The 15,904-nt window shown below is 44.7% G+C and overlaps 1 protein-coding gene and 1 long non-coding RNA gene across 11 annotated transcripts in view; one reads left to right on the forward strand and one right to left on the reverse strand.

Moving 5' to 3' along the window:
- Rbms3 (RNA binding motif single stranded interacting protein 3) overlaps positions 1-15,904 on the reverse strand; it is a 775,988-nt gene that overhangs the window by 628,181 nt on the left and 131,903 nt on the right. For 6 of the 10 annotated variants that reach the window (XM_005075052.4, XM_005075051.4, XM_005075041.4 and 3 more), the window contains exon 1: positions 11,588-12,341. The exons of the other annotated variants lie outside the window; for them this stretch is intronic. In XM_005075052.4, coding sequence (XP_005075109.1) covers positions 11,588-11,662 — 75 coding nt within the window. In that variant the 5' untranslated portion in view covers positions 11,663-12,341. Of the gene's footprint in view, positions 1-11,587; positions 12,342-15,904 lie in introns of those variants that run through there. 10 annotated transcript variants of the gene reach the window in all.
- LOC121137562 lies at positions 12,362-15,843 on the forward strand. The gene is made up of 2 exons (XR_005874845.1): positions 12,362-12,678; positions 15,328-15,843. It is a non-coding gene; the product is annotated as an uncharacterized LOC121137562 (long non-coding RNA).

Genomic DNA, 15,904 nt, shown 5'->3' on the forward strand with positions numbered 1-15,904 from the left:
ACAAAAATATGCCTGTAACTGTTTTAGGAGTGTATGCCTGCATTTTATATATGAAAGAGATTTTAAGAGATGATTCGTTGGGCTTACAGATGTAGCTCTGAGTGTAGCTAAAGGCCCAGTTTTTAGAATAGCTTCGGAGAGCCTACATGACAGTGCAGCAGGCAAATGCACTTACCCCACACGAGTAATGACCTGAGTTTGGTGCTGGGAACCCAGAGTGGAAAGAGAAAATCCATCCCTGAATGTTGTGCTCTGACAGCTACCTGGCACCACATGCTATCATGACCATATACATATGCAATATAGTACATATTTTTTAAGTTAAAAAACCAACCTGTGTAATCAGGTGTCACTCTTGGAAGTGAAATGTACCCCGTGGGCAATGTGTTTGAACACTTGGTCCCCAGCTGGTGGCGCTGTTTGAGACGTGTGTGGACCCTTTAAGAGGTGGAGCCTCACCAGAGGAAGTACATCAGTGGGCCAGTGGGTGGGGCTTAACGATTTCATAGACAGGCCCCACTTCCTGTCCCATGAAAATGGGGATTGTCCGCAGTTATCTTGAGGATCGCTAGGTTCATTCCTTACCACTAACAAAGAGTGGAATGACAGGGAGAAAAAACACCAAACTGTGGGGAAAGGGAGCGGTCATAGACTTGGATGTAGGGTCCTCGGAGCTTCCTCTTTCCCATATTGACCCTGTCTAGAAACCCACTCCCATGCCTTCCATGCAGTGTCTTCAGGAACAAGAGCCTGCCATCTCAGGGAGCCTGTGTTTGCGTTCTTAGTATACCTAAAGCCCTCTAATTCCCCCTTTGCCCTCTCTGTTTCCAGCTTCTCTCTCAGTTCTGACTATGACCTGGCCAGCCATCTTAGGAGACTCAGCTTGGAGTCACACTTTTCCGGCTATGGCATACCCCTTCTTCAACTGGGAGCTGAAACAAAATTCTTTCTCCCCTTTTATTAGGTGTTTAGTCACAGCGATGAGAAAAGTAACTACAACATACATGAGGGTGACTATGGAAGAATTTTCCCACCAAGAGCTTGAAGGGAAGAAGTGGACCTACAGGAGGTGTGAGCATATTTATGGAGCAGGGAGAGGGCGAGAGAAGACGGAGAAAAGAGAGAGGGGGGAAATATTAGAGAGAAAGGGGGGGGGAGGGAGGGGTGGGGAGAGAAAAGCTCCACCTGACCGAAACGGAAGGAAATGGCCACGTCCACTTGAGGTTAGGTAATTAATTGCGCAATATTGAGGCAGATGGTGATAATGAGGCAGGCAAGGAGGGATTGCGCCTAGAATCCCATCACTTCACCACAGGAGGCTGAGGCAGGAAGACTGTGAGTCAGCACAGAACAAGCCCCTCTCCCTCTGGTTTAAAAAGAAGAGCGAGAAGGAGGATCCATAAAGAACGGATGGTATCGGTCTCCTGGCATTGCAGAAGTCGCATGGAGGCCAATTTCCCAGGTTCTCTTGACTACCCTGTGAGAGCAAAGATGGGTCTCGTTGACGTGTGCAAACATGGAGACGCAACGTTCTTCAGGAGGCACGTAGACATCCTGCAGGACAAGAGAACCTTCCCCAGGAGAAGAAACCATGGAAACTGATGGACCAGAAGAGACTAGCAGTTCTGATACACGAAAAAAACAAACACAGCAAACGTATTTTGAGAAGAAGACTCTAGAAAAATCACCCAACAGCAACAGTATCAGGGCATTAATCTGCCTGCTCAGCTGTACCCCAGCCTGGGAGAGACATCACTCCACTCAGGTCTGTTTCAGGCAGACGACATCACCAAAAACGCATTTAGACCTAGACTTTCCTGCTGGTTCTTGATGCCACAGATCCATCCAATGTGTCCATTTTCAAGGTCAGTCAGCAGAAGACGACCGATGGCATTTCCGGGTGTACTGTGCCATTTCACCACACGTGTCCATACAGAGATCTCTTGAAGGCCCAAAGGCCACAACAAGTGGGAACTAAGGTCAACCACAAAAAATACTGTGTGACAGAGAAAACTCATAAACCCCTAAAATGGAACATAAACCTTGGTGCATTCTGCTTATCATTCCACTTATTCTGAAAATCTTACTGCCTCAAAAGAATTTGAAGGTAACTTTTTAAAAAACTTAGCAAGAATACTATACTAAAAAAAGGCAGGAGAGAGAAGCTCAAATTCACAAGAATGCATAAAGCAGGTGGATCTACTTGAGGTCAAAGTGTTTCAAAAGAAGAAGCACCAAAACCTCACTCAATGCTGAAGGAACACTATTAGAATGTTCTCCTCAGAATTCCACACTTTATATTAAAAATGGAATGTTCTAAAGCTAAGAAGGAAGCAGGAACTGGTGTGCCTGGCATCAGACAAGAGATCAGAGGCCAGAAGTCTAGAGCAAAAGCAACAGGGAGTTAGCCTCAACTCTCAAAGGGAATGTTTCAAGTCAAAGAAAATATGTTTTCCTCATTCTAAAGAATATATATCAAAATTCATAATTATGTTATGTGTAGGTTTATGGGGGCTGGTTTCCCAGAAAAAATCTTTTAACGTTTTAAATAAATGTGGAGATGAACTGTCCAAAAATGATATCCCCCAAACAAAGCCAAGCTTCAGTCATGCCTTCAAATTCATCTACTCAAAACCATTTGATCATTGAAAAGAGAGTTTGCTCAAATTTAAACACCTGGGCTTAGGTCACATTTAGGATGCCATTGTCTACTTGTATGCTAGATAAATTTTAAAGAGGTGAATGAAAGTTTACACACATCAACTATACCATCAAGTATGACTCTTTTGCATGAAAAAAAAACATTTAAAATGTTTCATCTAGTTAAAAAAAATTATATACCCACCATTATGTTTCCCACTTTCCTCCTCACTGAGCTGTCCTCAGTCAGTAAAACTGATTCAGTCAAGTAGACAACAAATAGTCAATATATAATCCTAAGATTGGAGCTGGGGAAACGGCTGAGTGGTTAAGAGCACTTACTGCTCTTGCAGAAGACCCAGGTGGCGTTCCCAGCATCCCCGTGGCCGCTCACAAGCACCTGTAACTCCAGTTCTGGGGATGATCACCCTCTTCTTCATGAACGCATGTGTCGCACATAGACTCACCCGGGGTCACACATATACACATGAATAAAAGCAGGTACATCTTTTAAAAATAGGAAGAGGCCCTCCTGAGAGCCCTCACTGAACTCTGTAAGTGATCCACATCCAGCACTTGGGTAATTAGCATGAGTAAGATGAGGAATGGGCCACTCACACTGAGCACTGCAAGGGAAACACCGAACCCCTTGTATGCTGCTAGCATTTACCGTGTGTCTATTCCGTTTGTGTGCCTGAGGGTAGAAGTGTGCACACCTCAACACCTGAGCGGAGGTAAGTCATAAAGCAACTCCGGGAAGTCATTTCCCCCCTTCCAATATGGGATCTGGGTAATGAACTCAGGAAGCCGGGTTTAAACTTGCGCAGCTCTTCTAACCCGAAGCCATGTTGCCAGACCTAGTGCCCATGTCTTAATTCTGATTAGTTTGGTTTGGTTTTTTGAGACACAGTTTCTCAGTGTAGCTTGGGTGTCCTGAAATCTGAGCTGTCCACCAGGCTGGCTTCGAACTCACAGAGATCCACCTGCCTCTGTCTCCCTAGCACTGGGATTTAAGGTATGCACCACCACTGACCGGCCATGTCTTAATTCTGAACTGTGAAAGGAAGGTTAATTCCAGCAGGTGAAGAAACTCGAATGTGAACTGATGCAAAGGCTTCTCCCGATGCCTTGCTCCCTTCCTCTTGCTCCAAATGTAAATATTCAGTCATGAAAAGGAAAATAATAATTCATGTGCTAAATTATATGAAAACAACACATGGCTGCCAAAGATTAAATGGCAAGTTATTTAAAATGGGTCATTATATGATATTTTGTCTCATTAATTCAGCTTAGAAGGGTTTGGGGGAAGGAAGAAAAATGGTCTCCAACAAGAAAATAAAAGCAAGACTCAGCTGTGTCTCCAAAGAGGCTTTCAGAGTGTTAGTGACTGGTTGATATGTCTTTGGGGTGTTACTGTTTTCCCCCATAAAACCACATTGTAAGTAACCATAGTATTTTGTACTCATTTTGAAGGCTCCTATTCTCAGGCTCAGGAATCTGCACATTTTGCAAACCCCATTCAAAACATAATTCCATCTATCAATGGTTGTTTCTGCATTCATGTTATCTCCCACATCCATTCACAAAATGAAGAGCACTTACTATTTATTTTCACATGGCCATCCAGCCTTGTAGACACCCATGTGCTCCTCCACCACCAATGGACAGGAAGCTATGCAAATAGAAGACATCACACTCATGCCTGAGGCTTGGATAAGCACCAGCTGAACCCACTCAGAAAAACCTGCCCTAGGAATGATTGAATGGCTGCTGTCATTTTGGCCCACCCCTCTCTACCCACTCCCAAGGGAGGGACAGATGTGTTCTTCTCGGTGTACAGGATTCAGATGTGAAGGACACAGCTACATTTATCAAATCCCTAGCATCCACAGAGCAGCATTTGACTGCTTTATAGAAAACATCAAAGAACCAAGCAAAAATTCAAGAAAAGCATTCAATACAGGTCACCTCCCAATGCCACCAGAACACTCAAGACCAAAGAAGGCCCAGCTGTCTCCAAAGAGGATTCCCAAATGTTAAATCAGTCAGGGGTCAGAGTGAATGAAACTGACCAACAAGCCAATGTCCCAGAAGGTAGAACGGAGAATGAAAGAAACTACGTCTCATCTACATCCATCTTCTTTCTTCTTCACGCTTAGTATGTATAAGGGAGTGACGTATCGAACTGCAAAGCTATATTCACATATTTGATTCTAGAGAGTATATATTTAGTGAGCGATAAGCATGGATGGAAACGAAGTAAAAACAATTTCAGTGTGTACAAATTCTCTGCCAATATCAACCTGAAAGCAAACCTAAAAGGAAACGTAAGTCAACTCACCTCTGACCACTCCTCTTTTTTCCCTTCTTTTTCAAATGTCTGAAATCTGAAATCTGAAAACATGTAGCCAATTCTAAAGATATTATCCAGGCCCTGAAAACAACCACTAACTAACAATACATCTTACATTTATCTATTCTAGTTTACTATGTATTTATTAGTATATATTATAGATGGGTTTATTTTACTGTTATCATTCGTGTGTGTAGGGGGGGGGATTGCAGGCATGACTGTGGAGGTCAGGGGATAACCTTGGTCCCTGCCCTCTCCTTCTACCTCTTTTGAGACAGGGTTTCTTTGCCACAGCATTGGTTAGGCTAGCTGGCCTGCAGGCTTCTGGAGAGGCTCTTGTCTCTACCTCCCCCACCCCATGCCTTAGGAACACTGGGATCACAGTCCACCTTCCCACGGGTTCTGGGGATCTGAACATGGGTCCTCGGGCTTGGACAGCAAGTGTTTTATCCGCTGAGCCATCTCCCCAGCTTTTGTTAGTGTTATTAATCCTTTGAAGCTATAACCTCTAATGAGTAACATTATCCCCCAAATACCATAAAGAACCCAGACACTTCTTACAGCACCATTACTAAAAACACAGAGGCAGAGCACACGGCCTTGTGTGTCATTTTCTAGTTTTTAACATCATCAATGGGAATGCCACGATCCTACAAAGCCATCTATTGTAGTTCCCATTATCTTTCAAAACAAACACAGTTTCCCATCTTGCTATCTCTAAATTGTTGATCCTTTTCATAGGCCAATGTTTCCTTTAGAGGTAAATGCCATGAAGGTTTTCTGATAAGAATTCCAAAGATTAAAGCAGCCCCAAAAAATTTAAGCAGAAAGATATGACAATTTTATTTGTAATATCAAGAAAGAGTGGAAAGTTCGCCTTTGCTTTTGGATTTGTATTCTGAGGGTCATTCTGAGCTTTCCTTTTGCATATCTGTCAGCCCTGTTAAATAGAAATGTGCCTTCTAATTAAATGTCTCTCACTGGGGCATACACATGCATATTTCTTAAACAACTGTTAGTAGCCATCTGTTTTCATTTTCAGAAAATACATATTTTTAAAGAACAGCCAAAACAGTTCAATGTTTTCCCACTACTGCAAAAAATAGTAACACACATCCTCAAGACACATCACAGCACATGGACGCGTTCCCTGTTGCTCACTCTCCCTGCCCCATCTGCACTCTTGCTTTGCAGCAACTATAACATAAAAACGTCTCTTCTCACATGCTTTGGATATTACACTCGTTAATCACATACAGCTGTGGTGTGTGAGACTGTTACAAAACAATTTCAGTGGAGTACTTGAAGCCAATTGTGAACAAACACTCACCATTTACTCTGAATAAAAAAAAAGTTTGACACTAAAAAAAAAGTTCCTTTCAAAGAAAAGACGATGTTTTACAAATCTGCCAGTGGCATCGCCGTGGGTGACCCCTTCTCTCTTTCTCTGCCGAAAGGCTGGTAATGTCAAGAGAGATTTGCGCAAAATCACATTAGTGCAAAGATGACTCCTCCCAGAATCCCTGAAGCCAGAAAGACCCCAGACAAACTTGCAACCCCCTTTTCCTCTTTTGTGTCCCTCCCTGCAGAGTGTCTCTGTCCTCAACTCCCAAACAGAGCTTATTCCATTCCGGCATGTGAAAAGATCTGCTATTGTATAATTCTGTTATTCCTTTTGTAAATGGAAAGAAAATTAGAGGGAAATGCTCCAGGAAGGACTGTGAAAGAAATATAGATGCTGTTTCCTCTAAGTTCTGATTTAGGAGAGAAAATAACTTTCTAGACAATCTGAAGTGACATTTTAAAGGGATCAGAGCACATTCTAGAAAAGACAGCAAAACCTACACCAGGCAGCACCTGCCTTCACTGTGCGTAAGGACCTGCAGGAAGGAAGAACTGAACTCAGACAGTAATTTCTTAGAGCCCCCTTTTCCTCTTTTTAAAAACAAATTAAAACTCTGTACACTTGAAAATAAGGCAAACAAGATTTATCATATTCTCATGCACCCCTGCTCCAAGCAAAGGAAAATATTTGAAATTGTATCTAAATAGTTCATGGCTGCAAATTTTTGTTTGTTTGTTTGTTTTTTAAGAAAACCAGTTTTGTACGTTTCAAGTTTTCAAAGAAAAACAGAACTTGGGAGTTTTCAGGGCTGTTTTCAAACAACTGGCAGGTTACCAAGACCAGCTATCAGTTCAAAGCCCAGGCAGGAAGTACTAAGAAATCCCAACCTCCCTCCCTCCTGCAGGATTGCCTTCCTGTGCCTGCCTGACAACTGTGTGAAGTGTGGTTCTGCTTTTGCAGGATCTGGATGTACACCGTTTTAAAAAGACTTGGTCCTGTAGAGACCCCCTCCTCGCTCGCCCCTCATCCTGTGCTCTTCCTGTGGCCCATAGCAACCCAGCTAGACTCTTAGTGGGAGACAGCAGGCCGGCCTGTAAACTGTGGTGCTACAAACTGCAGTCAGTGCTCAGCGGGTGAGACTCGGGCCTCACACCAGATCCTGCTTCACAGAAGGCTCCTCTGAATACCACTGGGCAGAGGAACCTTCAGGGGAAACCAAAGGACTAGAGAGGGAAACATGGTTCTGGTTACTGGGTGAGCAGAGGAAGCCTGTGAGGCAGGAAGTTTATGTAAAAGTAAGGATCCAGACACCTGCTGGGGGCTCTTTCTGAAGTTCAGGGAACAGGACTGAAGTTTTCCACATACCATAGAAAAGAGAACTATCCGTTCATCAACCACCATACCCAGGAATATCAACTCAGCCAGCCCTGAGCAAGCACAACACCCTTCCCTGGCTTTCTCCTTTCAACAAGTGTGTTGTTCTTCTTCAAGAACACTCCTACCCAAAGTGCCCCAAATTCACAGCAAAAATACATCTGGAGTTTCCAAACCCAACACCAACAGGTGGATTTCCTGGAAAAAATGTCGGGTTGGAAGAGTCAAGTGCCTTTTTGTATTTTGCCAGTAAGATAACGTACAATTTTCAGATTTCTTTTCTCGAGGCCTGTGGATTGGCCTTTTATGCCCTTCCAAGCAGCAGTTTACTTTGAGAAATTTTTAAAAATCAAGCAACATCACTTGTTTAAATACTAAAGCATGTCATTAAGTTTTTTCGTTGTGCTGTAACCAAAAGCAGTGCCTCCACTCCCGCCCCGAGACTGTCTTCTCTAGCAAGGAAAAAAATCTCGGTCCAAAAAATAGAGACAGAGTATTTAAAGATGTGAGCACAGTCCAACAACATTGTTACAAATCATAGCTACAGCCAAGTGCCAAGTGTTCATGTCATCTAAATGCATGAGAGTTTGTACACTTAATGTTATTTGATAGTTAATACATTATATAGGTTACACATATGATTTTTCTCCTATAAAACATTTTAAGCCTCTAGAAAATTACTCTAGGAGATGAGAAACAGAAATATTTTGTTTTAGTAAGCAAAGTAGAAAGTTAGGTTCTCGCCTAATGGGAAGCCAGAAGAGTGTGGGGGAAATGTCACCATCTTCTTGAACTACAATATACATTTGAGGGAACGGAAGACCTCTGCCTTGATTTTTAGAATTCTAATTTTATATTGTTTTCTCATGAGAAGTTCGAAGTTGTGTCTAGCATTTCACTAAGTAGAAAGCAAGAACTTGGGTTGTTTGTTTTACATTTTCTAAAAGTTATATTAAACACAGCTTTTGGTTCTATAACAATCCCCAGGAGGATCCCCTCCACTATTACCTCTACCACACACACACACACACACACACACACACACACACACACACACACACACACAACTTCATGTAGATTAGGAAGGAAAGACACCAGATTTTAGGCAACCCTTTAAGGTCTGGTACCCCTGGGATGAGATTTTGAGCAACCACATGGTTCTATTTCTACCAAACACAAGTATTCTTTATATGCAAACATTGTTTCCGTTAGCTGTAACCAGAAACTTGAGTTCCTTCAACTAGAGAGCAACACTGGAAAAGTGGATTCCCGTGGAGTCCATCTAGGCTCATCAGATAAATAGAAACATAGTGCCCTTCCCATTAACTAATTATGAGTTCTCTTCCGAGATAGGTATGTGCGAAAAGGGCAAAGGTCATGCGGACACGGTGCTCTCTTGGCCTCCACACTCCTGACAAAGCTTCCTTGGACTGGATTAACCCTGTCAGAAAACCCCCACGTGCTCAGACATTGACATTGACACTTCCTCTGAATCCAGGGCTTCAAGTCTCCAGCTTCCTGAGATGTCGCTAATGTCTGTCAGTCCAGAGGCGCCAGAACAATGCATGACACTTACATGCTTAAATGCTACAACCTAACAATCAATATGACTACCTACCGTGATAGCCCAAAAAGCTGACCTTACATTCCCTCCTGGCCCTGATCTCATTACCTAAATCTCAGTTTGGGATGCCTAATGGAGCTGACTTCCTTTAAATCTTCCAGATAATGCCCATGGCTTTGGCTGGCCCGATAAGCCGTAAAACCCAGAGACACAGCCAGGGTCCATGGGACACTAATGCCACGCAGGACCCAGACAGACTTGGAAAACCTCTTAGTTTTCTTCAGGTTCCATTCTACCCACTACTACTGAGCTCTGTCTCCACCCCCATCTCTCTCTCTCTCTCTCTCTCTCTCTCTCTCTCTCTCTCTCTCTCTCCCTCCCTCCCCCCTCCTCCAGTTTCTTTAACTCTACACAGCATTCATGACTCCCTGCGAGTAATAGGTTAAAAGAAATCTAGGACAAAAACAAACAAAACAAAACCCCCAACTAGTTCACTCACTTCAATCAAAACTTTCTCTTGTGGTTGCACACAGCCCTGGAAAGCCAGAACCAGCACAAAGCAAGATTTGGGAAACATTTGGAAAAATTTAACTGAATGAGTAAAAGGTTTGGAATGTTTGATATTTTTCAGGCAACCCCTGAGCTTATTGTTTTTGTTTCTTTGGGGGGAGAAAAAAACGACTGTGAATATTCTTTTTCCTTTTTAAACTTGCATGACCATTTCCTTAAGGAAAGTAGCATGCAGCATTCTCTACCCACTTGCCCAAAGAGTTAATACTGAGGCAGCAGACAGGAGGAATGGTCTATTTAAGCAGCAGCGGCAACCCAAACTAAGTGGGCACAAAGGCAAAAAGCAACTTGAGTTGACCTTGGAGGGGCAGGGCAGACATAGAGCTATCTAAAAAGGAAAAAAAAATGGAAAAAGAAAAAACAGCCTTTAAAATGAAATTTCTAGAGGCTGTTGTCCAGTTTGGTTCTCAAATGGGCATTGTCTGCTAAGACCAGATAAATGGGAGATGAGAACCATAGCATGAGTTACCAAATCCTGACCAGGCCAGCAAACCCAGTGACAACACACACTGCTCAAGCTTGCCTTCCTCACTCTTGCATGTGTAGTTTCTAAGAAGATGGTGGGTTAATGGTTAATGCAATGCAAAGTCAGACTATCCATGTACTTGAAGTGATTATTGCACAAACACTGCAGCCCCCTTCTCAAATCAGGTCCAATCGAATTGACAAATTGGAGAATTGATTTCTCACCTACCAGTCTTTGAGGTCTTAACTGAGGGATAAAAGTTCCGCGTGGGCACTGCCCTCTGCTCAGTTTTGTGGGCTGGCCTCAGGGCCCCTAATGATCACTTAAGCTCATGCTCACACAAAGCCCAAAGTCTTTAACCAATTCAAGTCCAATTATTATCACTTACATCCCATGCCTTTTTTAAGACTCAGACTTCCCAATGGCAGCTAAAGGGATGGGGGGGGGCATTCTGAAAGTATTGACCTTTTCTTTGCATTAGTTCCTTGAGCCCATAGCATCTCAATCATCTCTCTCTCTCTCTCTCTCTCTCTCTCTCTCTCTCTCTCTCTCTCTCTCTCTCTCTCTCTGTGTGTGTGTGTGTGTGTGTGTGTGTGTGTTGTGTGTGTGAGAAAGAGAGAGAGAGAGAAAGACAGAGAGATACACACACACACACAGAGAGAGAGAGAGAGAGAGAGAGAGAGAGAGAGAGAGAGAGAGAGAGAGAGAGAGAGAGCCAAAGCAAAAACCATACTCAACAAACTCTGAGAGACTTCGGCGGGTGCCCTGGAACCCTCCCCCCTCCCTCCTTCCACGCTGCACTAGGCCATGAAAAGTTTAAGTGGCCCCCACCCCGGAGTGTTTTCTCTAAGGAAAGGGGGGCTAAGGAGGGGGTGCTCAAATCTTTGAGATTCACACACAAAGAACAGCTCACTAGAGAATCTCCTAAAGTTCCCTTTTCCTGTCCCTGAGAACGTCTCCTGGGACCTCCTTTCTAAAATCCCCTGCTCACCTGCAAAAAGACTCACCATCTCACTAGCATTTCAGCTGCTAAATAACAAAAGAACGCCCCATTGAAAGTAGCCTGTCTTCAAAGAGAAAGCTACACTCTGGGCTCCCTCTCCCTTCTTCCTCTGCCCTGTTAACTCCATTCCTACTGTTAGCAATTTGAAAGAGGTCGGCAGAGGGGATGGGGGTGAGGGTGAGGGAAGGGTCCGCTTGCCATAACCCCCCCACCCCTGCCCGAGGAGCGCCAGACACCATGCTGCCTTCCAGAGCTCACGGGTCCAGCCATACCTTGGTTTGGAGGTACTGGGGACAGTAGTACGTGTACTGGGGGTACATTTGTGGCTGATCCAGGCGTTTGCCCATGAAGCTGGGATCTTTATCTCCGAGGCAGGAAACTGAATAACAGGGTGTATGATGCCCGGGGCGAGCTTCTTCCTCTTAATCCACTGTTCCCGGCAGTCTGGGTGACTGATGAGGCTTCCAAGACTCCACTCACTAGTTCCAACACCGTACGGAATTTAAAACAACCAAAAAAGCAAACCAAAGCAAAACAAAGAACCAAAAGAAAAGAGAAAAAGAAGAAAAAAAAACAGACGGGGGGTTGAGGTCCGTAGAGAAACCCCCAGACACGCTTCCCCGGTTCTTGCCTGCTTGCTGCTTTCTTCCCGGCTGCCCGGTCCAGTCCGGAGGAAGCAGTTTGCTCTCTAACCAGCCTGTCTCTAGTGGTGTCAATCGCAGGCGCTTGTAAAGGCGAAGGAGGAGGGAAAAAAAAAAAAAGGAAAAAATCCTTTAGCACAACTCGGAACCCTTGCAGTACAGCTTTCGGTCTCTCGCGTGTCTCTTTCCCACCTTGGAAAAAAAGAAATTGTAATAAAAGGAAAAAGAAACAATGGGCAAAAAGAAAAACAAAGGAAAGGAAAAAAACTGGAGGGGAAAAAAAAAAGAAAAGGAAAAAGAAAAAGAAAAAAATAAAGAAAAGAAAAAGAAACCCGTGCAGGCTTAGTTGCTGCTGTCTGGTTCCCAGAGTGACATGGTGTGTTCAGGCTGGCCTGGCCCCTCTCATTCACTTCCCCTCCTTCCAGCCAGTGGGTGGAACCGAGAGAGAGCCTCTCCAGGGAGCCGCGTACACAGTCCAGAAGGCTGCAGTATTTCCTCCAAGAAAAAAAAAGAAGAAGAAGAAGGAAGAAGAAGAAGAAGACGACGAAAGAAAAAGGCTGCTGCCACCCCTCTGCTGGCTATCTGGAATAGCAGAGTGAGCAGCGTCTGCAGCTGAGTCCCAGGTGGAACCGAACCCCAGCCTGCCCTTGCGGTGCCTGGGTGGGGCATGGCTCCCAAGCTCCCAAGCGGCCTTCTCCTTTTCAATCGTCAAGTTCCCAGAGGTGAGGCATAGCATTGCTGAACAAACGGACCCTGCTAGGGGAGCAGGAAGGAAGGAGAAAAAAAAAATATATATATATATATATACATACATGTGTGCATATACATTCTCAGATACACACGCATGCCAACCTTCCTAGTTAAGAGGGGGAAAAGTGTGTTCACGGCTTTTTCAAAACCTTTTAGCACACTGAAAGCCAGATGAACCCAGGACCTAAAGATGAAACCAACGTTTTACCTTCTAGAGGACACAGAGGATGCTCAAGAAAGGAGAAAAAGTTGGGGTTCTTAGTTGGGTACTTCTGGGGGGAAGTCATGCCCCATCTCAACAAGGGGGTGTACTTAACTATCAGAAATAATTGTTTTATGACCTTATCCATCTGTTAAAAAATAAAAATCAAGGTGATCCTTAGGCTTATTCGCTTGTTAGAGAATAAAATCTCCTCTCTCTCTCTCTCTCTCTCTCTCTCTCTCTCTCTCTCTCTCTCTCTCTCTCTCTCTCTCTCTCTCTCTCTCTCTCTCTCTCTCTCTCTCTCTCTCTCTCTCTCTCTCTCTCTCTCTCTCTCCCCCCACACACCAGTAATAATTTCTGACACTTCTCTATCAGCTGCTACATTATAATACAGACTGTTTCAGAGAAGATATATTTCCTTAAAGGGTCTCTCTGCAAGGCGGCGGCGAGGCTAAAATTAGCTGTGCCAGCTGTGTTTTGCTGGCAGTGCTCACGCATGCCCGGAGCGTGGGCAGCCAGCCTCTGCGCGCCTCTCCATTCCCCGAAGTCGGCTGAGCACTCCAGACGTCCTTTCAGATAAAAGACCTCGTACAAAGGCAGTTTTCTCACAGAGACCCGGAGTCAAAACGCAATACACACGATGCTAACCCTGTGTAAGTCCGGACACTCGTGGGGCGTGGGGCAATAGCCTGGGCTCCAGCAAGCCACTGAAATCTGTGTGCAAGCAGAGAGAAAGATGAGGATAGAGAAATTGCTCTCTCTCTCTCTCTCTCTCTCTCTCTCTCTCTCTCTCTCTCTCTCTCTCTCTCTCTCTCTCTCTCTCTCTCTCATTTCTTCCCGTTTTCTAAAGACAGGGTCTCAGGCATCCCAAGCTGCACTTGAACTAGCTTCACTATGACTTTCAACTTCTGATCCTCCTGCCTCCAATTGCTCAGTACTGACATTGTAGACATGGATCCATGTACCTGGTTTGCATGAGCACTGGCCGGTGAACCCAGGATCCTGGGCATGCTAGGCAAACATTCTTCCAATCCAGCTATCCCAAGCTCAGAAGACAGGAGCTCAAGTTGGGGTGCATGCATATGACCCCCCGGGGCAAAATGATAGAGAAAATCAAGCCAGCTCCACCTGTATTTTACATGGGAGAATCTGGGCCTCAGTTATCCCATCCATAAAATGGTGAAAGATATTAATTGAAGCAGGTGTCTAATCTACACCAATTGCAAAGTCTCTTGGCCATGTCCCCCGGCTCACTGAAGCCTAGAACCGAGAGAAGTTGTCAAGACCCTAGGGATCTCATCAGTCCTTTATTTCTGCTCAGGGTCAGATTGTAAATTCTCTTCACCCCTGACAGTCTGCCCTGAGTCCCACTTCACTGCAATCATGTTGATGATGTGATCTCTGAGTTCCCACCGGTGATCCCAGTCAGTTCTTCTTTCTCAGTCAGCATGGAGGTGTCTCGTGAAGCAGCTTTCCCCAAACCCTCACTTCCCAAGGTGCAGTTTGTCTGCTGACCCGGCTGCATTTCTCAAATGACAATCTAAACTCACAGCAGCAGGTCATACCTTCACAGCCCTAAGAGCTGACATGGAGTCAGACACCACGCGTGTGTCCTGTGCATGGCTAAAGAACAAAGTATTTTAAACATGATAAACAATTGTCCCTCAACTCAAGGCATGCTTTTGAAATATTTCATTCTTTTAAAAACATTTGAAAAGTATGCTTATTTATTGTGTCTGTGCATGCACACATGTATGTACAGGTCAGGATGAAGCCTTGGTTCTCTTCCCCTCTAACGTGTGGTCTTTCTCTGGGATTGAAGTCAGATGTTCACACTGTATCTCTATCCGTATCTCAAGGGCGTGTTAGCCACAGCCCAGAGGCTACCATGAAGCTGCAAAGGGCAAAGACCCCAAGATGAGACTGGAGAGGAAACCTCCAACTGAGCCACTGCAGACTTGGTGTGGTGGTTAGGTGTCAACTTGACAGGACCTAGAATCACCTAGGAGATTACGAATTTCTGGGCATGTCTGTGAGGGATTCTCACAGCTAGGATAATTGAGGTGGGAAGACCCAACCTAAATGTGGGAGCCACCAAGCCACTAGCTTGGCTCCTGACATGAATAAAAAGGAGAATGTGAGCGGAGCACCAGCGTTCATCTCCCTGCTTCCCGGGTATGGACACCATGTGACTACTCCTTCTCCTTCCTCCTCCTCCTCCTCCTCCTCCTCCTCCTCCTCCTCCTTCTCCTCCTCCTCCTCCTCTTCCTCCTCCTCCTCCTCCTCCTCCTCCTCCTCCTCCTCCTCCTCCTCCTCCTTCTCCTTCTCCAAGCATGGCACCCTGCCATGACGGACTAGACCTGCAAACTGTGATCCAAGTACATGCTCCCTTTTGAAGTTGTTTTTTTTCTTTTTGCAGCCAGGAGAAAAGTCATTGAAGTACTTGGTGAGGACTTGACACGGCTAGCTAAGCTGCTATCTGCGAGTGATGCAGTGGGAATCCAACCGGTCTTCCGGACCAGACAGTCAAGCATCTTCTGCTTGAGGACACTGTCATCCCACATGACCCTCTGAGCTCCTTCAGTGACCAGGACTGCTAAGAGCAGCATCCGTGACCTCCTCCACCAGTTCTGACCAAGGGCATTGGTATTCTCATATGAACTTCTGACTCTGGAGATTCCAGGAAGGAAACACTGTGTTATTTACAAACAAAAGGCTCAATAAATAGCTCGCAGTAGAAGCAATAGACCACTTATATGTAAAGCTCTCAGTATGAGTCTGTGCTATCAGCAATTTCTTCACAAATTGCTACATTCCAAAATGCTATTCCATTCCATTGGATTGTTGTAATGTTCTAGGTGTTGATGGTCATTAGCCTCAGAATCCTCATGACACATTTAAGGCTTTCCCTAAGTAAAGCAAAGTGGGTCCATAAGAATTGTAAAGTCCATGTTGTCACTTACACACACACACACACACACACACACCACACACCA

This window comes from Mesocricetus auratus, unplaced genomic scaffold (assembly GCF_017639785.1).
Source record: "Mesocricetus auratus isolate SY011 unplaced genomic scaffold, BCM_Maur_2.0 Super-Scaffold_100691, whole genome shotgun sequence".
Taxonomy (NCBI): domain Eukaryota; kingdom Metazoa; phylum Chordata; class Mammalia; order Rodentia; family Cricetidae; genus Mesocricetus; species Mesocricetus auratus.